Source organism: Cynocephalus volans, chromosome 7 (genome assembly GCF_027409185.1).
Source record: "Cynocephalus volans isolate mCynVol1 chromosome 7, mCynVol1.pri, whole genome shotgun sequence".
In the NCBI taxonomy this organism is placed as follows: domain Eukaryota; kingdom Metazoa; phylum Chordata; class Mammalia; order Dermoptera; family Cynocephalidae; genus Cynocephalus; species Cynocephalus volans.
The window spans coordinates 117,535,563-117,559,373 of record NC_084466.1 but is presented as its reverse complement, the minus strand read 5'-3'; the positions used below and the strand labels follow the sequence as shown (position 1 = coordinate 117,559,373).

The following is a 23,811-nucleotide window of genomic DNA, read 5'->3' as shown; positions in this document are numbered from 1 at the left end:
TCAGCAACACTTACATCTCCACATATTTACACACACGTTTCCTGCCCTATTTGTCCTACTTATTGGCACTAGGAGCCACCAAGTGAGACCTGGGGAGAAAGAAGGAGCAGCTACAAATGACAGCTTTGAGTTGGCTATTACACCAGTTTTATTTGGGGTGAGGATCAGTACCAAAAAGTCACAGGAAGTCTTTTGGATAGAAGGGAAACAGAGACTCAAGGAGAAAAGAACAAAGCAAAACTGCAGGCCTGAAGGCCACTGAAAGTATGGGTAGAAACAGGTCTCCTTTCTTTCTGCACACAGAAGTAGCAACTGCTGAGGTTAGTGGAGGTGTGGGGATTGCCTAGGAAAAAAACCCCAACTGCTTCCAACCCTGCAAGTAAAACTCCTTGAGGGCATTTTGAGGACAAGATCTGTACCTTTGAGAAAAAGATAGCAAGTAAGGTAGTTTCATGTCCTCAGATCGGGGTGGGGGGGGGGGTCAGATCCTCCTGCAGTGAAATTCTGGGCTGATGCCTCTGAGCAACCCAGCAACCACTGAAGATATCACTAAGTCCTTGGCTGAGACTATGTGTTATTCCCATCTAGAGCACAATTTAGAAAATGACATGAACAAGGGCAAACTCTCTTAATTATGGGCTTAAAGAGAATTGCTGCTGCTGTCTCTCTCCAATTATACAAAGTCACAAAGCCCTCAACAGTCATGTAGTTAACCCACTCCCAGTGTTACAGGGCAGAAAAGACTCAGCCTTCATTTTGAGAAATTTATTAAAATAAGAACAAGCATCAGCTATACATAGAAATAGTCATTTGCACTAAGTGTGGTACTAGAGCAGAAGAACGGTATTAAATATATTTTTTAAAATCACAGAATACATTTGGTTAAGGCACTACATCTTTTCTCAGGTTTTCAATAAATATGCTATTTTTTTAAAAAATTAGTAGTGAATACCTCTCTGATTAAATGAGTATAGGCACCACACCATTAAAGACAAATTTGCTGTGACCATTGTGTGTAATTTATTCTCAAAAGAACTTTAATTAGCTAAGATCAGCATTTAAAAAAAAAATATGAAAAAAAAATCACAGTTTTCTCTTTCCAGTTTAGGTCTCTTCCAGAGAGACCTATTTTGTATAAAAGGTTATTTTTTTCATATATTCCTTGCAACAGTGAATTATGCATAGAGTACAAAAGATCACCTCTCAGGAAATAAAGCCGTGAGAGGATGTCTCAAAACAGCTTGAGTCTTTGGAAGAGATCCTTCAACAGCAAACAGTTAGAGTTTAGAAAACTCTGGACCTTTTGGGATCCAAGAAGGCTGCTTTGTAACAGCACCCTCTGTTTAAGAAGGTTTGTTAAGCAGCTGAGGGGAATCAGATCCAGCTCCTGTGTTATGTGGTATAGACAGAGCACCAGAGTGGGAGTCAAGTGGCCTGAGCACTCATTCAGTGTCACCAGTCCTTCCTAACAATGCCAGTTTTGCGCTTTCGTTTCAGTGCTCAGCAGCTCAAGAAGCATGTATATGTGCAGTGACTCAGTTTGTTCAACTGTAAGATGAAAGGTTTGAATTTAATGTTTTCTGTGGTCTTTCCCAGTTCTAGCACCTTGTTAGTCTGATTGTGTGGATTATTTTTGGGTGCAGCTGCTGCTGCGCATTCAGGTAGGCCTAGCCTCTGTGTAGGACACAATGACCACAGCAAAAAGGGAAAAAATTAATTTTCCGCAACATTGCCAAATTGACCACTTGGTGCAAATCCTTTCATCCAAGCACTCCACACTTCAAAATTGCTATTTAACTGGAGTTATAGTATTCACAGAAAGCCATTAAGGCTATTCTTCTTATTAGATTATATAACTTTCATGGCAGAAGTAGGTTGCATAGATTTCTAAGATTAAATTCACATTATCACACATTTGGTTTCTCCAGTCAGGTTTTCAACACAAAATATTGGGTAGTAAGGCTGTATAACAGGCACGAGGTAAAATATTAGCAAAAATCTTAATGTGAGCCAAACCTTATTTAGTGTGAGAAACTTTTTGGGTGCGGGGGGGGGGGATCAGTTGAACAGAAGAGGCTGTTCATCTGTATTTTATTACTGGTATATGGCATTGGGAGAGTACAGGTTGGCAAGACAAGCTAAAAAATATGCCTCACTTTTTGGCAAGTTATACACATGGTCAAAGCTTTAAAAAATCTGGGACCTACCTGCTCAGATGCAGTAGGGCATACAGCTAATTTTCTGAAATGTACAATATTGCTTTCACATAAAGATTTAGTTTTCATTCTATGTATATATATTGAAGTTGACTTTATAGACACAATTTTTAGCTCATAAAATATTAACTTTAAAATCAGTCATTGAGAAGAAATTGGATACAAAGTATTTAGTCACAAAAATAGAAAAAGTAATGAAAGAGCACTTCAGAAAGAAACTCCATAGCCAAAGGGCATTTAGTTGTTCTTCTCCAGAGACTTGTAATAATCTGTCAGGACTTTCCAAGCTTTGGGGGCCATGAAGCCATCTGGGGGATTTTCTCCTTCCCGGGCGAGCTTCCTCATACGAGTTCCTGAGATGAAGTCAAACTCATTGTGCCTGTCACAGGGTAGCAACAAAGAACTCAGCGTAGGTAAATAACATCTGCTTTAAAGACTGCTGGAATAGGTTATGGATTCTTAGACCCCCATTTCTTCTTTCTGTAAAATGCTGCATCTTTGAAAGTGAGCACTTCACTAAATCTTGCAGAAGAAAAGGGTAATAATGGCAGCTAGCCACTCAGTATTCACTGTGCACCTAGACTGTTCATGGGAAGTGTCTTGAGGCTGGAAACTGTCTTCTATTTCTCTGTCTACTTCTGTGAGCTCTCAGCATGGGGAGTGAATGCATCATAAATACTCATTGAAATCTTTTTCCACTCTACTTCCTTTCACTTAATGTGCAGGCACTTGGTGCATGCTCAAGGCATGCATGTTGAGAGAAATATTTATGGACCATCTACTATATGCAAAGGTCTGTGCTACAACTCTAGGGGACACAAAATGGGTAAAACCAGGTTTTGACTCTCAAGGGATTCTCATACCAATTGGGAGCATGCAGAAATGCACTGGAGAGTTTTCCAAAGAGCCAAAGTTTTGCCTTATCATTCCAGTTGTGCATATGTTGATTAAAGAATTTTCCTTTGAAAACATACCTTGCTGGATCGTAGAAATCCATGGCTTTTTTGGCTTTGTTGTAGGCAGCCACTCGGAATGGAATGATTTCCACAGAGGTGAGACCAGGGGCCATGCTCAAGACCTTGCCCCCATGAGTGGGTTCATAGAGGTCCTTCTTGGTCTCAGGGTGGGGCATTCCTGCAGGGTCCCTGCCCACAATGTAGAAATTGGCCCCCGCAATCATCCGGGACCTGCAGTGCCACTGAACCTAGGAAATGACACATAAGAAACATAATGGTCATACAAGCCAACTCTATGAGTCTCCATTTACGGAGACACCTTTATTCTGCTTTAAAAGTAATTCAGTGATTTGGGTCAACCAAAAGTTGTAAGAAAGTTAGTGAGGTTCTAAGACACCGTGCTCTTCCTTTCATGTTTGGTTATATAGGGTAGAAGAACTTTAAAGATAACAAATCCTGCCTCTTAGAACTCGAGGTTCTATTTCTTCATCTCTAAACCAGCTAGCAGACCAGGAACACTCAGATCTTACTGTTCTACACAGCTATGTGAATTTACTTTCCAGTCCCTTCCTGTTCAGAATAAATCATAGTTTAAAGGAATTTACAAACTCCTACATCTGACTGCCAATAATGAGCTCATTACCTTTAAATACAAACATTGTTTCCAGTTTAACACAACACTTGCCCTCTTTAAAGCTCAGAAATACAAAGAATGGAGAGCAGAGCAGGGACCTAGAACTTTGATCTGATAGAAGGGAATTAATTTATTAAACTCAGTTTGAGGCATACCAAAGGGCTGCGACCCTTTCAGTTCATCACACTTCCCACAAACTCATTCAAATTCATTACCCTGGTGGTACAATGGGACAAAGAAAATCTGTTTGATAGGCTCACTGTGTTATGATAAAAGGGAGACATTTCTCTTTTAAAGACGTCTTCTCCCTTCTAATGATGCTCACAGGGCATGGTGAATCACTTAGAGTAACTGGAACTTCTGAAATTGAATATTAGGTTAGATACACCTTGCCCTGTAACCCAGTTAAGCTTCATTATCCACCTCATTCACATGCCAGCCTCCATATTCTCAAAGGCTGTATATAATAGGTTTGATTTGATGTTTCCAGCATTTTTACAAATACTAAATGGAAACATAATTAAGTTGGATAAAGAAGAGACACCACGAGATTCCAGAGTCTGCTCACAATGAAGAAAGAGCCTCATATACTCTTCTGAGTAAGTTTGAACCTGCACTCCTGAGTCCCACAGTCCAGCTCACGGAATTGCTTACCTCCGTGGGGCCAGCATATAACATGGGAGATGGAAAGATGGCAACAATGGTTGACTTGGGATCCAGGACTCCTTCCTCAAGCACAGCTCTATGCTGCTTCATCCGCCAGTCCAGAGGCACATCATCATCCTTGGTCCAGCCACCCAGAGGGTGTAGCAGGAGCACTGGGTGCTTGTAGCCCCTCTCCAGGAGGCGGCGGCGTGTGTCCTGCATCAACAGAGCATGGCCATTGTGGACAGGATTGCGCAACTGGAATGCAAACACCGCATCTGGGAAGGGAAAGTAGGAAAGTCAACGTCAAAGAAACGCAGTGCTGCTTGTCCACAAGAACAGGAATAAAAGACGCAGCTATGTGTATTGTTCAGTGCATTCATTAAATGCACTTGCTTTTGATAATCAGCTGGAGAATACACCTGCATCATCAAGGGTGTAAATCCAGCAGCACTAACCAATGCCAGATTGCTCAGACAGGGACAGGATGCAGAGGCAGGAAGCCATAAAGGGAAAGCCTGACTCAGGAATGAAAACATTTTTTGCCAGGACCTTTCCTGCAAACCAAGGCTCAGGCAGGGCCAGCCAGTGTTAATCAGTCCTCTTGGACCCTGCTCCGGTCTCACTTCCCCAAGCGGGTGAATAATCATGAGGAATTTTTTCTGGGGCTACAATCTACAGATAAAAAAAATATTTCACCTTTAAAGAAATCTTCAAAACTTCATTGACATACCAATAGAAGCTGTTTTCAGGTTTTTTAAACTATAAAAAATGCTGATTCCTAATATCCTTAATTCTTTAATTACATGGTGGTAAGAAGTATTAACAAATGCAATAGACTCAACCTACATACCAGCATTCATTTCTTTACATTTCTGTGTGAGCTCCAGAGGTGTCAGGCGGTATTGGTCCAGACCATCGTTCCACCTTATTCTCTCCAGCACCTGAAGGTCCCCACCAACCAGCCAATCCCCACTTTCCATCACCATCTAGAAAAAACATTATTAAAGGTAGTGATGATTAATATTGATTTCTATGTTATCTGAAAGATCTTTTCTTTCTTCTGGACCAATCTTGAGTTACTTACTGTTGAAGAACTGCCTTCAGTTCTTCAGCATTTCTAGCACAATATTTCTCAAACTTTTTTGTCACTTAACTCCTTTATGCTCTTAAAAATTATTGAAGACCCCCCCAAGAGCTTTTGTTTATATGGGTTATATCTACCATTATTTACATATTAGATATTAAAACAAAGAAACTTTAAAAATATTTATTAGGGGCTGGCTGGTTAGCTCAGTTGGTTAAAGCATGGTGCTGCTAACACCAAGGTCCAGGGTTTGATCCCTATAGCAGCCAGCTGTAAAAAAAAAAGTAGAAATAAAATTTTTTTACAAATTATTCATTTATTTATAACATTAATAAACCTATTACATGTTAACATAATCTTTTATTAGTGAAAAATAAATATCCCCTGCCCTCAAAAAATTAGGAAGTATGGCATTGTTTTACGTATTTGCAAATGTCTTTGGACTTTAATGTCTGATTTAATAGAAGACAGCTGGATTCTCATATCTAGTTCTGCATTTAATCTGTGGTTTTGTTTTGGCTGAAGTATATAATGAAAATCCAACTACGAGTAGTTAGTTGGAAAGGGAAGATTTGAATAGTCTTTTTATATAACCGTGGATATTCTTTGATACTACATTAAAACTCAACAAGTGCTAGTTTCTTAAAGGTGAGTTGAACTTTGTAATCTGAAACATATCAATGCACTTTTCATACTGTTACATTAAAAATCCATTGTGCTTTGAACAAATCTTTTACCCATGAATGATTTTGTAATATATATTAAAAAATACAGGTTCACTGAGTTTGTAAGTCTTCCAAATGTTGACATATTCATTTTAGGATTTTGTTTTTCTTCCTAATCCCCCCTCCTCCCCCTCATTTTAGGATTCTTAAAAACACACATACATTTGCTAATATCACTACTAGTCTCATCAGAAAGTTTTCTAAGTATTGGGAAGCTGCCCAGATGAAGGTGGTGAATAAAAATTTTCCGAATTGTTTTTGCTTGAAACCTCAAGGTTTACCATTGGCAACTAATTGTCAGTTGTTTTTCTCGAAGTGACAGGTTCACTTTTCTCATTTCAAAAAATATCTGCCAAACACCCAAGTCTGAATAACCACAGTTCATCATTCTTTAAAGTAAAAATGGTGCTCCATGAAAAAAAAAAAGTGGCTTGAAGAGATATCTGCACACCCATGTTTATAGCAGCACTATTCACAATAACAAAAGTGAAAGCAACCCAGATGTCCGTTGATGGATGAATGGATAAATAAAATGTGGTATATACATACAATGGAATACCATAAAGCCTTTAAAAGGAAGGGAGTCCTGTCACATGCCACAACATGGATGAGCCTTGAGAACATTATGCTAAGTGAAATAAGCCAGTCACAAGAAGGCAAATACTGTGTAATTTCACTTATATGCGATATTTAAAGTAGTCATTCATAGAGGCAGAGTGGAGTGGTAGTTATGAGGTGCTGCGGGGAGGAGGGAAAAGGGAGCTGCTTAACGGGTATAGTTTCAGTTTTGCAAGCAAGATGAAGAAGTTCTGGAGATCTGGCTCACAGCAATGTGAATATACTTGACACTAAGCTGTATACTCACGAACGGTTCAGATGGTAAATTTTATGTATTTTTTACCACATTTTTTTAAAAAAAGACATTTTTTTTACTCACTGAGATCACTATCAATACTTTTATGTTTCTATACCCAGTCTCAACTGGAAAAGTGACTTTAGGAAAGGGCGGGTGTGAAGAGAGCATGGAGACCTTTAGAAGAGCCATTTTCATAAACATCTTCACTTTAGATGGCCCAACTCTGGCCCCCTTTGATTGTGGCCTTCTCATCCGGCCAAGGAGACCTTGGTGGGAAGGCCCACCGGAGTCGTCATCTCCTTTTTAGACCATAATCCTGGTACCCAGGACTCAGGAATTCCATGCCAGTCAACCCTGAGCTGGCTGCTAGGGCCTGGGAGAGCTTCATCTTCCAACCTGTATTCCCAGGTGGACCACACAGTCAGAGCAGCCCTAGTTCTGAGGGATGGCCAGGCGACGGGAGTCTGCAGAGGGTGTGCGTAGAACTGGAACATGCATCCTAAAGGACTCAATAGACCCAGAGGGCCCTCATGGCACCGGAGTAGGCCAGGCATACATGCTATCACATTCCGGTGCAGAACTGAGAAGTCTAAATTTGAACCTGGCTTTCAAGGCGTTATCAAGACACAGCTGTCAAAGTAGAAGAATAGAACAGATTTTATTTAGCAGTATGTTAGTTAGATAAGTAACTTTTAAATGTGGTATATGGGTCCCCATTTGTATTCTTGCTCTGGGCCCAACAAAAGTTAGGGGTGAGCCAGGTGTGAAGAAAGAGCAAAAGAATAAAAAACAAAAACATGACAACCTTTGTTTTTTCCATGAATTTAACTACGTTCCCTCTGATATTGGAGTATAATTAATTACAGAGCGATTGTCTCTCCTGAGTCATTGAGACAAACATTACAGAAAGTCTCATTCCTCAGTCAAATATGTAATGGTTTTGCAACCCTTCCTTAATTAAATCCCCTAACTGCTTTTTGCCATTGTCTTAGGACAAGGTGGCTACCTGAAATGTTAGCAGAAAAGAAGGCAAGAGTGGGTGAGAGAAAGCTGATTGATTTAAAACACCTCATAGGAAGACAGGTGGTGATGCATACCCCTGGTTCACATTCCCTGTCTTGGCCAGATATTGGGGTTTACAATGACCTGCATTCCAGAGGGGTTCGGGGAATGGGGGATTGGGATAGAGCAGTGGTTCTCTACAGAGGGTGATTTTGCCTCTCGGTGACATCTGTCAGTATCTGAAGTCAATTTCGATTGCCATGACTGGAATGGGAGAGGAGTGGCATCTAGTGGGTAGAGGCCAGGGATGCTACTAAATATCCTACATTTCACAGAACAGCCCCCGCAACAAAAAATTACCAAACTCAAAATGTGTTGCAGAGATTGAGAAATCCTGGAGTGGAGAGAGGGTGGTTGTGCAATGGGTTTGGTTGTGTTTCGGCTCCCTTTCTAAACTCTGTGCTTGGGAAAATCATTGAACAAGAATATTTTCAAATACCTATACATATACTTCCTCCTCATTGCTTAGGCTACTGACACTATTTTGAAAGTGAAGACCCCAGTCCCTGGGGGTGCAGTAACTCATTCTGGACGCTAGGGGCCAACCCTCTATTGCTCTATCCATAGGTGACGCCAGCCTTGAACAACTTCGTGCACCACCCAGCCTAAACACATGTCTGTTTGAAGAGCAATGCTGAAACTATGCTTTTGGCATTTCTGGGATGGGGAGGGACAAAGGGTATCTCTCGCAACGTGGTCAAGGTGGTCCAACTGTCCCCAGAACTGTGTCTAGCTATCAGGAAGGAAGGTCCAGTGGCTCTGTCTAATTTCCCAAGGCTTTGTGGCCTAGAGGTCCCCACCCCCTTCCAAGCCTCCTGCCAAAGGCAGGAGACGAGCCGCAGCTGGGGGGGCTGTAGAACTGGACCCATCAAGAGGAATGAGGAGCAGGCCTAGGGGGTCTAGGAAGTAGTGAAAGGAGAATTGGACTTGGAATCACAGACAATTAGAATGCAAAAAGGAGGAGAGGAAGAACTCAAACACGAGGGTAAAGACTGAGAAAGCTACAGTGAATAGGCTCGAAGAGAGCAAGAAGGAGAAGACTCAGAGGAAACAATCTGGAGAAGATGAGGGAATGCGCCAATGGGAAGGAGAGGAGCAGCAGAGGGTGGGCAGGTGCAGGGCAAAGTGAAGAAAGGAAAAGAAGGAAAAGAACCCAGAAGGAAGGAAAGAAACAGCGGGGTCAGGAAAATAAGGTAATGATGCAAGGGTACGGAGAACGGAATCGAGAAGAAACACTAACGTGATGCAAGAGGAGAATATGTGCTCATTTCGGTGACATCTATCACAGTCACGGAAGCTGGGGTTTTAAGCAACCTGGAGATCATGTGGATTGAATGTCCTCATTTTCAGATGCGAGGGCAGCTTTACAAAAGAGAAGCGGCAGAGTTCAAGTGCCCACAGATGTCTTACCAAAGCCAGGACCCAAATCTAGGACTCCTGCAAACCAGGCTCTTCTTCCCACTGCACCCCCCGCCTCTCCTCAGCAGCCCCCGTGCTGTATTGCAGCATTACCTTCAGCATTACCTGTCACAGGTGTGGACAGGACAAGTACGAATTGCCGTGGGAGGGCGAAGAAGAGGCTCCCAGTCATGCTCATGGGTCTTGGGAGTCAGGGCTGACTTCGTAAAGGAGGAAATGAAGTGAGGAGGCAGGGATGGAAATAAGAGCATGATTTGCTGGCCAGCTCCAGAATGACTGGAGGAGAGAATGTGTTGGGTGGTGGTGGTGAGAGGCTAAGAGGTGAATCATATCTTTCAAAGGGGTTTCCAAAGAAAGATTGGGCAGTTCACTCCAGCTGAAGAATGGAGAAAGGATTAGAGGGGAGGAAGGCAGGAGACAGGGGAGAAAGGAAATGTCCTGGCCCAGGTGGAACAGAAGAGGAGCAAAGTCAAGTAGCACCTGGGGGCAGAGTTGTCGGGACTCAGTGATGGAATGAACAAGGGGAGGAGAAAGCAAGAATGGCACCCAGGCTTTGCTCACAGGCCATCATTTGGAGGGTGGAGCTGTCACTGAGACAGGCGACACAGGAGGGGCAATGGGTTTGGGGAGAGGTTGCGCATTCTCAGGACAGATCCAGGTGGAGCCATACGGGAGACAGCTCCAAAGATTACCTAAGTGGTTCTCAACCTTCGAGCACATTAGAATCACAAGGAACTGTGAAATCCCCAGTGACCAGACCTGACCCCAAGCCAAATAAATCAGAATCTGTGAGGGTGGGATGCAGTCATGGGTCATTTTTAAAGCTCCCCTGGTGATTCTGTTCATCTAACTGACCACATGGTCTTCATTGTGAAGCCGAAGGATATAAAATCTCTCATTCCTGTCCTTCGTGGGGAAGTCATATTCTGTTTTCTGGGTTTCTAAATCTGTAAAATGGGAGTAATGATTCTTAGCCACTTCATAAGAGCATTGTGAGACATAATTACTGCTTGGAAAAGCTTTGAGAGCCATGGATGAAAGGCAACAGGGCTCCTCCAAACTCTATTTTTATGAGTTTCGCCTGCTCCTCCTCATGATTTCATCCGGGATCATGTCCCATGATTCTACACTTAGTGACTCAAAAGAGAGGGTTGGATACCTTGAGTGGAAGGTCAGGGTGACTCGAGTGGGGAGCACTGCGAGAGGAGCAGACCATGACCTGGGGGACCCCGACCATTTTCCACAACACATATTATCACTCCCAGTGCCACAGGGAGATACAAGAAGGCCCATGATTATTTTTGGAAGTAAGTACTTTCAGAAGGTTTGGAGTTCTAAAAAACTATGTTAAAGTATTACGGTGAGTTTGAGGATGCTGAAAAAAAAAACACAACGAAGAGTTCTTTTCCCAATAAAACTCTCATGTGTGTGTCTGGCAAATGCAGCTTCCGCAGCTCACGTGTGGTGTCTACAGGGTGAGTGCATTCTCTCTCTGGTTATCCATGGCCCATTTCTCACCATTAGTTCCCTGAGAATGTTTACAGACTCCCTCTAATGACCTAATCGTACAGAGTCACTGACGACAGTGTCAAAGCCACAGTCTGCCACCACTGTCCCTGGCTTCTGAGAAATTCTGAAATCCTAAGCTCCAATTTCCAACATACATTGCAAGACAAGATGAAAAGAAATGATCACTGAAGAGCTTCTTCAGGTTTTTCTTTTGAAGTGCTAGTCATGTGGATGTGGAGTTAGACCCAAAGGGTAGAAATATCTGAGCTGGCATAACGAAAGGCTGGTATTCTTTCAGTTACTGAGTGAAGATAAAATCCCAAGCCTATATGATTACAGTATGGAAAGAAATCATCAGAGACATAGTTAAGACCCAGAAAACAATATTCCTCTTTGAGGAAAAGTGTTCAGATGACTTTGATCTGGATGTGTGTTAAGATTAAAGGTGCTTATCCGCAGGGTAGATAGTTGTGTCCAGTAAATGAAAAAGCTGTTTTGCTTGACCAGTGACCTATTGTGTTCTGATAAAGAGGGCCCCTGAGGGTCACCAACAGCGGCCTTGAAAAGACTCTTCCTATCTAGGAAAATTTCACAACTGAAAAGTAAACAAACCAAACACCCATAACATCGCAAAGTCATGGGGCTGGAAGAGATTTTGAGTCTAGCCCCCTCCTTTTGTAAATGGAGGAAATGAGGCCTGGAAAGAGGACAGGCCTTGTCCAGTCAGCTTTTCTGAGTCTCCTGGGACTCAAATTGCTCTCTTTTCCTGGAAACTTGCTGAAAGTTAGTTACTCAGCTGGGGGATTCAGAAGTCAAATTATTAATATATCTCTTTTTTCATTTCTGCCCTAACATTCTTATCTTGGATGGGGGATGGTTTTTGCATTCAATTTCACATATTTTTCTCTATGGGAAATAAACCACAGCCAACAATTCCATTATGCTCTCCCACTCCCACCCCATCACCAACAGCAATTAGAAGCTGTGAAGGAATCTGAAGAGTTTTAGTCTATTTTGCCTTTAGACAGGATAGACCCTAAAGATCTTAATTAAACAAACACATTTTTCAATCTTAAAAATATCCACTGACAAAAATGTGGCATTTTCCCTCTGTAAACTCTGCTACTATCTGTGCTGATTTTTGTTTACTGAAAAGATGTCACTGACCCTCTCACTGGCCATAGAGCATGAACTCTGAATTCTCTTTCCAGTGGTTGGTTGGGCCATTGTGTATGAAGATATTCATTTTCCTTCAAAATGGACAGAGCTGCAAGCTCTGGCTGTGGCTTTGTGCATAGCCACAGCTATGACTTTGGTCCTCTGCTCATGATGCCAGACTAAATTATCTGCTGGATCCCATTTAGCTGAGGATGCAAGCCATCACAGGATCCGAAGCCTCCAGAGCTCACTGAGATCAGCCCTCCACCAGAAAGATCTCTCAGGGCACAGTCTTCAAAAACTACCTCAGAAATGCATTCTTCCATTTAACCCGTTTTTCTACGTCCTTTGTGAAGGAATTTTAAACAATCATTTTTGTCCTAAGTTGAAATAGATCAAGAAAGTCCTTCCAAAAGTATTGCAACTTACTTTGATGTAGGGGTGTTTGACACACGTTGTGCCCCACACATGGGAACAACGCTCCTCTTTTCTATGTTCATAGAACTCAGGGTCTTGTAAGAGAGCCACCCTTCGCCCACCGTGTGCCAGGACAAACTTGCTGCACCCTTCCAGCCGTGTCTTATCGTCTGCAGAGACAGGCAGTACGATGGGAATGCTCATGTTGATTACTCCATCTGTGGAAAGAGCCATGTGACACATGAATACCAGATATAAGGTGTGTAGGCCTTTAAGGATGACTCAAATGTGCACAACGCCCCTTCCAAACATTTCCTTCAAAGGGCATTAAGACCCAAATCCAACATGGTTTGAGTCAGCTGCACTGTTTCTCTAGAGTCTATGAGAAGTCCTTGAGCAGCTTCTGAGAGCGGGAGCTGGAGCATATGGAAAAAGTGGGCTGAGTTTCAAATCACAGAGGTGTCCTCAGTAAGTGATCTCACTTTGGGGACGAAGAAGGGACGTCTCCCTTCTGGGTTCTCTTTTTAAAGCCTGGTCCTGACCTCCATGCACTAGGGAGTTTAAAGTCTTTAAAAACACGATTGAACAAAAATAAAGTTTGCTTGCTGGCCGATTAGCTCAGTTGGTTAGAGTGCAGGGTTGTAACACCAAGGTCAAGGTTCTGGCTAGCTACCAAAAAAATAAATAAATAAAAATAAAGGTTAGCAAAACAAAACAAAAGCCTCTAGTCTTTCCTGGAAATGAATCTTGTAACAAGGTTGGGCAGGTCTCTTATTTTATTATCTGTTTAGGCTCTATCTGTACACTGAACACACAGAATTTATTTTATTTTTTATTTTTATTTTTTTAAAAGATGACCGGTAAGGGGATCTTAACCCTTGTCTTGGTGTTGTCAGCACCACACTCAGCCAGTGAGTGAACCGGCCATCCCTATATAGGATCCAAACCCGTGGCCTTGGTATTATCAACACCACACTCTCCCGAGTGAGCCACGGGCCGGCCCTAACACACAGAATTTAAAAGAAAGAAAAAAAAAAAATCAGACAATTAACATTAATCAACAGGACCCAAAACAAACAATCCTCCTGATGTTTTTCACTGTGATCCAGACACAGCATCACCTCTAGATATTTTTAAAGGGACTGGTAACCTCACTTATCTGGGAATCACAGATCTTGCTAGCTCAACCACAATTGAGAACCATCAATCAAAAAACATGTATGAGTGAAAATGACATTAAGTCCTTTACTAATGCTCGTGCACTTTCTTTGGAAAGTGAGCCTCTCTCACCTTTATGCTGTCTCTTACTTTAAAAATAATTTAAATAAACTAGGTGTTCTGATTTCTCAGTGTACAACACAATGAATTAGAAAGTGTGGAATGGAATGAAGTGTACAGAGAAGTTACGTCTTCAGCAGCAAGAAATGTCAAATGACTGCTTGACTGAAAAAGAAAGAGACAAGGAAACTATTAAAATACTAAAAAACAAACATAGAAACTGTGATGGTTAATTTTATGTGTCACCTTGGCTAGGCCATGGTACCCAGTTATTTGTTCAAACACTATTCTAGATGCTTCTGTGGAGGTATTTTTTAGATGGGATTAATATTTAAATTGGTAGATTTTGAGTAAAGCAGGTTACACTCCATAATGTGGGTGGGCCACATCCAATCAGTTAAAGACATAAATAGAAGACCGATCTGCCTGAAAGAAGGAGGAATTCTGCCCACGGACAGCAAGCCTTTGGACTCAAACTGCAATTCTTCTCTGGGTCTCCAGCCTACCATCCTACCGTGCAGATTTTGGACTTGCCAGCCTCCACAGTCACATGAGCCAATTTCTTAAAATGAATCTCAATTTCTCTCTCTCTCTGAGTGTATATATATGAATACACTTATGTATCTATATTTTCATCCTGCTGGTCTGTTTGTCTAGAAAACACCGATTAATACAGAAACTAAAAATATGGTCTGGCCAGTTAGCTCAATTGGTTAGAGCACAGCCTTATAACACCAAGGTCATGGGTTCAGATCCCCATACTGGCCAACTGCCAAAAAAAAGAAGAAAAGAAAAAAGTCAGAAACTAAAAATACGAAGTCATGGGGATCCTTTAGTGGGGAGCCAACAATCCCACAGGTCTCCCAATCTTCAGGGCACCATTCCTTACAACTCGGCTTAATAACTGGTAAATGATGACAGAATTATTTTTAGAAATTTCTTTATGTTGAACATATTTTTTTTTTCTTTTGAGTGAATAAAAAGTTTTTTGGGTTTTTTTTCTTTTTTTTGGTGTCTGGCCAGTACAGGGATTGAACCCTGGACCCTTGGTGTTATCAGCACCATGCTCTAACCAACTGTGCTAACCAGACAGCCCAAAAGTTGTTTTTATTTTTTATTTATTTAATTTTTTTATACTTTAAAAAAAAAATTTTTATTAGCATATTCATTGCTACAAATCATACTTATTCTTTATGCCCCTTATCCAATCTCTCCTCTTCCCCTCCCCCTCTTCTCCCCCCCTTCCCCCACCCGTTCCCTTTCCCCTTCCCCCTCCCACTCCTCCCTCTAATAACCATAGATTCGTTCTCTCCATCATAGATTAACTGCTTTTCTGTTGGTTTGTTGCTTAGATGATCTGTCCAGTACTGAGACCGGTGTCATCAAGTCATAAAACAAACAGATGCTTCTGTTACTCTGGAGTGTGCTTTGTGGAGAGAGAGGGCTTCTTCTTACTTATTTATTTATTTATTTTGGTCTCCACTGGTGCCTCTCCTTGTGTCAGTGAAGTTGAGAGCCTGCTGTGCCCTCTGGCTGCAGCTTGGTTTGGCTTCCCCTGGCTCCACGCCTCAGGGCCCTGGTGGGGCCTCGGGGCGGTGGCGGCAGCTTGCCTAGTTATGGCTGGATTCAGCTTTCCCAGCTCCATGCCTTATTCTAAGATGTTGTTGCACAGCAGTTGATGGGAGGAGAAAAAGTGAAGGAGGAGGGGAAACAGGGTGGGAAGAAGGGGAAAGAGGAGGAGCATGATCGAGGCCTGTGGTTCCCCCCCCCATTCCGGCAGGGGAGACCAGGGGCTTTCCAGTGGCAGCTGGGTCATTGCTGGGCTGGATGCAGATGTCAGGGAGGTGTGGCTGAAGCCCTCGGCCCCCCACCGCTCTGGCTCGGGAGCCTGGAGCACTTCCTGCAGTGGTTCAGTGGTCATCGTTGGCTGGTTGCAGATGTTGGGGGACATGGCTAAGGCCTTTGGCCCCCCACCACCATGGCTTGCTTCCTGTGGCGGGTTGGTGGTCATTGCTGGGCTAGTTGAGGATGTTGGTGGGGTGTGGCTGAGGCCCTCAGCCCTCCCCCCTACCTGGATTGGGAGCCCAGCAGGCTTTTGGTTCTTCTGGGTTTTATAGGTGTTCTTTGGTGGTGTTAGACCTTTACTAGTTAATATTAAACTTTGTTTCTGATCTGTGGGTATTTTGTTTTTTCTTTCAGTTCTGTGTTGGTTAATTCACTGTTCCCACCACTTAAACTCTGCACTGGAACTAATTTGTTGTCCTTTGCTTACTTCCAAAATGGAGGAACTTCCTGTGGAAACCAGGACATGAGCCCTGTAGTTGAGCTAAGCTAAATTGCTTCATTGCAGCTGATTCCCTGTGGAAGGCTTTTTTGTGCAGCTCAGATTGTAATGATTGACCTTGTGTGTGCTTCTGGGTCTCGTGAGGTCTGGTGCATCTGGGTTCTGTGGAAACTCTGATCTGGGCCTGAGGTTTTTCAGCAAACTGCACCCCCTGCAGTTCTATATTCCTGACCAATCTCCACTGAGTGGGCCTGTGCTGATTAGAGGGCACATCAGCTGTCCATGCTGTGCCCCAGTGTTCCCCCTGTGGGCCTGTCTCCCTCACTGCCCATACTCCAAACACTTCACATGGGACAGGCCATGTGTCGGTCCCTTGCAATGACTCACCAGCCTTTGAGTGGTTCCTTTTTTCTGTTGTCTGTGGCTCCTCCCTTCTATGTGGGTCCACTAGAAGCCTATTAGTGGTCTTGCTGGTCTGGGGGCCACCAAGGCCTGATTCTCCCCTGTCGCCTCCAAGCAACTTCATAGGAAGGGCACAGCTGCGGCTTTTGCCAGCTCTTGCTCCATGTGTTTACCAGAGCCAGGCTTGAAGCAGCCAGGGCTTGAAATAGTTGGAGCGGTCCTTTCTTTCTCTCATCATGGCTTCTCCTGTCTTCATGAACTCCGTAGGTCTCTCCTCCTCTTCCCCTGAGCTCTAGCGGCCCCAGCTTGGCAGTTATTGCTTTTTAATAGTTGTAAATCAGTTGATTTGTGGGAGAGAGTGATGCTGGGGACTATCTATTCTGCCATCTTGACTGGAAGCCCCCAAAAGCTTTTTAAAAGTAAGAACAGTTGGAAATGTTTCTAGGTAAAATGGTTAAAAGGTATACGTGTTTTTAAGCTTGGAATTTAACAGGATAAAGTTTGGCTCCCTAAAAACATTCTCATTTTTAATGATGCTAGGTAATGTAAAAAAAAAAAAAAAATTACAAAACTGTGTCCCCCTCTTTGTAATGATGCCCTAACATTCTAACAAATATGCCAGTCTCTCAATTGTACTTACAGGTGAGAAAATGAAGACCCCATGGTTAGGTGTGTGACACAAAAGAGTATTAGGGAAAATTCTGCAGGAGTTTCCAAGTTCAAGATTCAGAAGGGAATGAATGGAGGATGAATAAAGAAAACATTCGGGGCTGGCTGGTTAGCCCAGATGGTTAGAGTGTGACATTATAACACCAAGGTCAAGGGTTCAGATCTCCATGCCAGCCACCAAAAAAAAAAAAAAAGAAAGAAAGAAAGAAAGAAAAGAAAAGAAAAAAGAAAACATTCAACTCCAAAGAAAACAAATGCAGTTATTTATGGATGTGAGGAAATTAATAAAGATTAATTCACTTAAATGTAACTTTCAAATTTAGAATGTTTAGAACGCCTCTGGCAGAGTTAAAGATTTGAGTTCTATTCACTCAGGGCATAAGACTCCCCCTAGTAGCTATGAAACCAAACTTTCCAGGCATATCACTTCACACCTTTTAAACACTCTCCAAAAATTACTAGGACCTAAAGAATGTCACAGGATATAGACAGCAACCGTTGGCAATAAAGAAATCCAGTCTATCATAAAATCCTGCAGCATGCTTTAGGAACATTTATAAACCATGAATTAGATATTATACATAGAAAGTAATAGCTTTGTCATTAAAATAACTGTTTCAAAGTTCCTGGGTAATTAGAGCAGCCAAGCCCTTTGCAGAGAACTCTAACCTCAAAGTCAGGAGTTCTCCTGTTAACGATGTGTGTCATTCAACTTCTCTGAACTCAGTTACCTCAAAAGTAGGATAATAAATATGTGTCTCCCTGGGTTGCTGCAAGGGGCATATTGTAAAGCCCTATATTAATGAAGGCTTATGATGAAAGATAATTAAATCCACTGCATAGTCTACTTGAGGAAAAGAAAGAGTGTAACAAAGAATAACACCTTCAAAGACGCTGATGTTCTAACTGGAAATCATGCTTTCTGTGGATTGCTTACTGATGACACTGCTGAAAGACAGACCATGATATTTGACTCTGCTTATAAAGAGTGACTTGAGGAAAATAAAGTAAAGCAAAATGCAAAGCAAATGGTGGAGTGAAGGCCGGAGGAAGACTAGCCCTGCCTGCGACATGCCTGCAACATTGTCTTCCATCAAAGATTCTGGGTTGAAATTCAAGGGATACTTCTCTTTCCTGTTGCAGTCACATCCCTCAGTCCTCTAGGTTCCTGCCCAATGTACCCTCTGATCCACCTTAATCTTGGCCGTGGGTGTGTTAAGCTTGGTTCTATCCTTAAGTAATAAAGTTTGGTCCAGAGGCTTCCATACAAAGTGAACAGTACCCTAGCTTGATGTGTAAACAAGGTGTAACCTAATCTAGGGGTATACCTTGTAACCAAGCAACTGAGTCTCAGCCAATCATAGCAGCCAAACCTTCAGCAAATCCCAGACTGAAAGCTGCCCAAAATACCCAAATTAGGCAAACACCAAACTGCACCAATCAGGTGATCTCTATTTGTTATTTCCTGTTTCCTGGTTATAAATACAGCTCACTACATTGGAGGTTGGGGCATTATGAATGATTTTCTGCTGTAGTGCTGCCTTTTTCTGGAACTTTTTCTTGCTCAAATAAACTTTGTGAAATTTGACTTGTCTTAGGTTTTTCTTTAAGTGATTGGCATAGTCAGCAGGATCCAAAATAGAACTTCCAGTGAACTCCAGGAGCAGCGAGTGACCAGGCCAGGTATCGCCAGGGCCCATTGGGCCTAGCGATCTCTCACGGTCAACTGGAGTCCTGGGTCAGCTGCTCTCCAGGGGTCAGCTCCTCTCCCGGATCCTGAGCTCCATTCATTTTGTGTTCTGAGCTCTCTGAGTTTATCTGAGTGAACTTTTTTTTCCTTTTTCCTTTTTTTGTTTCTCCCTCTCTCCCCTAACTTACTGAATTGGATGCAGTTAAGAGGCCTTAGATTTCTGACTGGGTTAGACAGAATCTGAACTGGGTTCAGAGTCTTACTGGATTTGATAGTTAACTGGATTTGATACAGTTAAGGTCCTCAGGCAGATATTTTTGATCTTTTTGAATTTTGAATCCAGGGTTTTATGCTGTGGGAGAGCATATAACCATTGGAAGTCATGACAGAAACAGGACTGGGTCCTGTAGAAAGGCCTCAGTCTGACTGAGTCAGACAGAACTGAACTGGGCTCAGTAGATTGGTTGGGTTAGCCCTACCCAAGGTAACCTAGAATTAAAAGTGGCCTCAACGGGAAAGTATAATTTGGATAGAATTGTTTATTTGCAAAGCATATTTGAAAAAGCAGGGATCAAAAACTTCACAAAAACAGTGTATGTCTTACTTGGTACCTGGAGGCATATAAAAGACTAAATTAATCCAAATTGCCTCATTAGAAGTTACTTTGCAAAACACAAATGAAAAGCTTGAGAAACAGACTAAGGAAATGATGAAAGAGGACTGTACTTCGACTGAATTAACCCTGACTGTTTTTCTACCTGTCTCTATCTTAATTCTCTGAGTCTGTTAATTTTTGGTTGGGTTACCTTTTTATGAAAAATAAGTAGGAGAATTGCTGAAAACCTTTTAAGTTCAATTCCTAATTCCCAATGTTTTTCAGCAAAAAAATGAGTTGGCCCATTATATAGTCTTGCAGACAAAAAAAGAAGGATGAACCCGTTTCAGATTGTGAAGCTTATTTAGGAACATTGTTTGTGGGACATTCTGAGCTAAAAATGCAACAAGAAGTATTTCCTACTGGAACCAAGATAGCATCAACGTATAGCCCTCAATTAGACCCAGTAGCTAAAACATAACCTGATTGTTTAAAAGCAGTAGCAGCCGCCGCCAAATTGATAGAGACCTCATTTGAGTTAGTTTTCGGGAATGAACTTTTCTCATAGGTTTCACATGCTGTGGAAAGTCTGTTGCATTCCAGTGAAACTCAGCATTTTTCAGTAAATAGACTAACGTCTTCTGAAATTCTTCTTTTGTCTTAAGGAAAGCAAAATATTTCAGCCCAAAATATACTTCTTTCACATATTTCAAGATGGCTATTCAGTGCGGCTGGCAAAACAAAAATAGCTAGACAGCTGCCTTTTGTGGAGAAGATTTGCATCTGTAGAGAAAAATCTGCAGCGGTGAGGCCCCCGCCTCCCTTGTCTACCATCTATTCTATTCTTTCTGAGGGCAGCTGCAAAATTACCTGAGATATTTTTATCTGCATTACAAGTCAGCTTCTGCTGAATTTGCTTTCCTTCCTCCACCTGTGACACCACCTCCCCCAGAGCTCAGAGGAACTTGGTTTCAGGACATTGTTCTTTGGGCTCATTCATTTGCCCTGAAAATTATGTACTCCTGTACTCCCCTCCCCATCTCCCACCTCTGTTCTGAACACGGGTATGTAAGTGTCTGTACCCCACTGGGTTATTGGGCAATCACTCTCTTACAATTCCCCATGCAACCCCCGTAGCATGTTAAAATAAATTTGTTATGCCCTTTCTCCTACTAATCTGCATTTTTGTCAGTTGACTTTCAGTGAACCTTCAGGGGTGAAGATGTTTTCCCTTGGGCCCTGCAGTCTCCTCATCTCAATCTAAAATGTGATTTACTTAACCCTGCTACTCTACTACATCTCCTGGGCGACAGTGGAGAAAGCAATTGTGTGAGTTCAGTATCTGACTTAGTGACCATTCGTATTGATTTACTAGATACTCCATTGAATAATCATGAGCTAATACTTTTTGTAAATGGGTCTTATGCCAAAAACTAAAAAAGAAAATATCAGGCAAGGGTATGCTGTTATAATCCAAACTGCATAGCACACTCTACCTTTGTTTAAGTTGTTTTTTCCTGGTCATCCTGTCTTAACTGGGCCTTTACCTAGACCCTCCTTTCTTGGTTTAGGTAAGAGATAGTATTTGAGCTTGAAGTCTCAGCTCTATGCCTTTGAGATGTTAATTTTCTACCTTGTCTTCTCTAGGACCTGATGACTATTCTTCTAAAAAGCAAGTGGAGGGAGATGACTCACTAGCAAGAGAAGAAGAAAAAAGATATTTGGAAATTGGGCAAATAAAAAAAAAAAAACCCTTAAAAGTCTTTCCCACCAATATTAGTCAAAAGGCTTGAGCCACCTGGGCAGGAAATCTTGTTCCGTTGACCAGAAAAACAATGTGGATCCAGTTATTCTTTAATAAATTAGTGAGCTTGTATTATTGTACCTGGCACATAACTAAAATTTTAGAATAAAAGCTGTAAGATCTGTTTTGGTCTAAATAGTTATGTCATCTATGTGTGATAATTTTTCTGTCTCTTAATTGATTGGCAAATTAAATTAAAAGAGCTCTATTTAATTGAAGTACTCCATATATATATGAAGTACTCCCTCTCAAAAAAGAAAAAAATTAAGAACTGACTCAAATGTTCTTCAAGTTCACATTACTTGGTAATCTTTAGTAGATAAGAATATTGTTGGTTTGATTAAGATAGGCATGTCTTTAAAGTAATCAGCATTATATCTTATATAGGTGCACAACTTTTCTTACCTAGATTTACCAGTAAAATAAGCTTTATACAGGGGTCTTCAAAAAATTCATGGAAAGATTCATATTATCTTTCTTTTTTTTCTTTTTTGCTGCTGGATGGTACAGGATTGAACCTTGGACCTTGGTGTTATCAGGACCACACTCAAACCAACTGAGCTCACTGTCCAGCCCCTAACCCCATTATGTTTTCATTCCATTTTTCCACAAACTTACCTTTTATATTACAGAATTTGTTAGGAAAAATGACTGAGAATGATGGCTAGTTGTTTATGCCTCATCTTTATGAGAAATCCAAGCATGATCATTAAGAACAAGTGAGATAAAGTTCCCATGTAAGAGACGTCCAGAAGGTTTTAACATTTTTGTCATCAAGAATGAAAAGTTGAAGCTGAAGGTAATCTATACAAACAATAATTTAATTCTCTAACCTAGTAAAACCCTAAAGGGATAGAGAGAAAATTTTTGCCTCCCCCATAGTTTTTGTTTGTTTGTTTGTTTGCTTGCTTTTTAATTGCAGAGAGACTAAAGACATTTGGGACCATTAATAAACATGCTCCTATTCTCATATTGTACTGTGAGACAGCACATGCTTCTAGAAATTATGATTCACAGACTTGCCAATGTACAGATTGACAGTTCACAATCATTTGCTTCCTGGTTTGACTGGAGGGTCATGGTGGGTTAAGAATTTCAATTAGTGTGTGTAGCTAAAATTACTAGAAATAATAAGGAAAAAACTACATGCAAGTATGTAGGAAAGGTAAGATGTGTGCCTTTGATAAGGAAAAGCTAAAGATGCAAGAATGTTTTGTTTCGTTGAGAAAAAATGGAGAGAAAGTTTTGTCCTAAAGTAAAATGACTGGATTGTTCCAGAATGGGAAGAAGAGAAGTATAGGACAAAACTGAATGGATAAGAAAGTTGGAGAAGGTTTGTGGAATATGAATCTTGTGAAAGGAACTTTAAACATGAAGAAGCTGGCTAAGATTAGAAGAGAATTATTTATAAGTTTTTCTAAGAAATTGGGCATTAATATCAAAAGTACACTGATGATGAAATTTCTAGAAACCTAATCATATCATTGGACTAGGTGAGAATTCCCAGAACTATGATGAAGAATTGATTAGTTCCGTAAAATTGCTAACGTGACGTCAGGCAGAGCAAGAATTCATTGAACTCCAGGGAAAAGCTTTGGCAAGTTTCATGCTAAGCTAACCAGTACTGAAATTTAAGATATGCAATTTGAATGAATTCCATAAGACTGGTCCAAGTCAACCTCCCTATGATGCTCTGTTTAATTAGTGTGATGCACCTGATTCAGAAAAAACAATTTTTTTGGTAGCTGAAAGGATGGAAGTTTAATGCTGAGCATGGATGGACTCACAGAGGGCCTGGACAGCTGCCTGGTCCTCCCTGAGTCTTTGAAGCTTCCATTTTTAAAAGCTTTGTTCTCCACAACTCATCATGGAATACGCAAGATGATCCAAGGAGGAATTGTTAAGTTAAATTTGGCTCAAAGGAGCCTCTGTTCGCAGTGAACTGTATCCTAGCTTGATGTATAATCAAGTTGTAACCTAACACAGTATACCTTGTAACAAAGCAACTGCGTTTCAGCCAATCATAACAGCTGAACCTTGAGGCAATCCCAGGCTGAAAACTGCCAAGTAATTCCCAAATGAGGCAAACACCAAACTGCATCAATCAGGTGGTCTCTGTATGTCATTTCCTGTTTCCTGCTTATAAATATAGCTCACCATGTTGGAGGTATGGGCATTAGGAAGCATCTTTATCTGGAGTGTTGTTTGGTTTAGAACCTTTTTCTTGTTCAGAAAAAACACTGTTAAATTTAACTCGTCTTAGGTTTTTCTTTACCATCAAGTGAAAATCTGCAATGACTAAACACACTCCCTGACAGGTTGTCATGATAAAGGGGCTAATCTGTGTGATGTTATGTGTAGTCTACCGGGTGATGACACTGATTTCACACACCTGTACCTACAAC

At 41.5% G+C, this 23,811-nt stretch overlaps 1 protein-coding gene across 1 annotated transcript in view; it reads right to left on the bottom strand.

The window, feature by feature from the left end:
• Positions 1-786: 786 nt before the first annotated feature.
• The window catches only part of PAPSS2 (3'-phosphoadenosine 5'-phosphosulfate synthase 2), an 85,364-nt gene continuing 62,339 nt past the window's right edge, over positions 787-23,811 (bottom strand). Inside the window, exons 8-12 of the mRNA XM_063102296.1 lie at positions 12,697-12,902; positions 5,305-5,440; positions 4,461-4,729; positions 3,191-3,420; positions 787-2,595 (exon numbers count right to left, since the gene is read on the bottom strand). Of these exons, the coding sequence (XP_062958366.1) occupies positions 2,454-2,595; positions 3,191-3,420; positions 4,461-4,729; positions 5,305-5,440; positions 12,697-12,902 (983 nt within the window). The 3' untranslated portion in view covers positions 787-2,453. The remainder of the gene's footprint in view (positions 2,596-3,190; positions 3,421-4,460; positions 4,730-5,304; positions 5,441-12,696; positions 12,903-23,811) is intronic.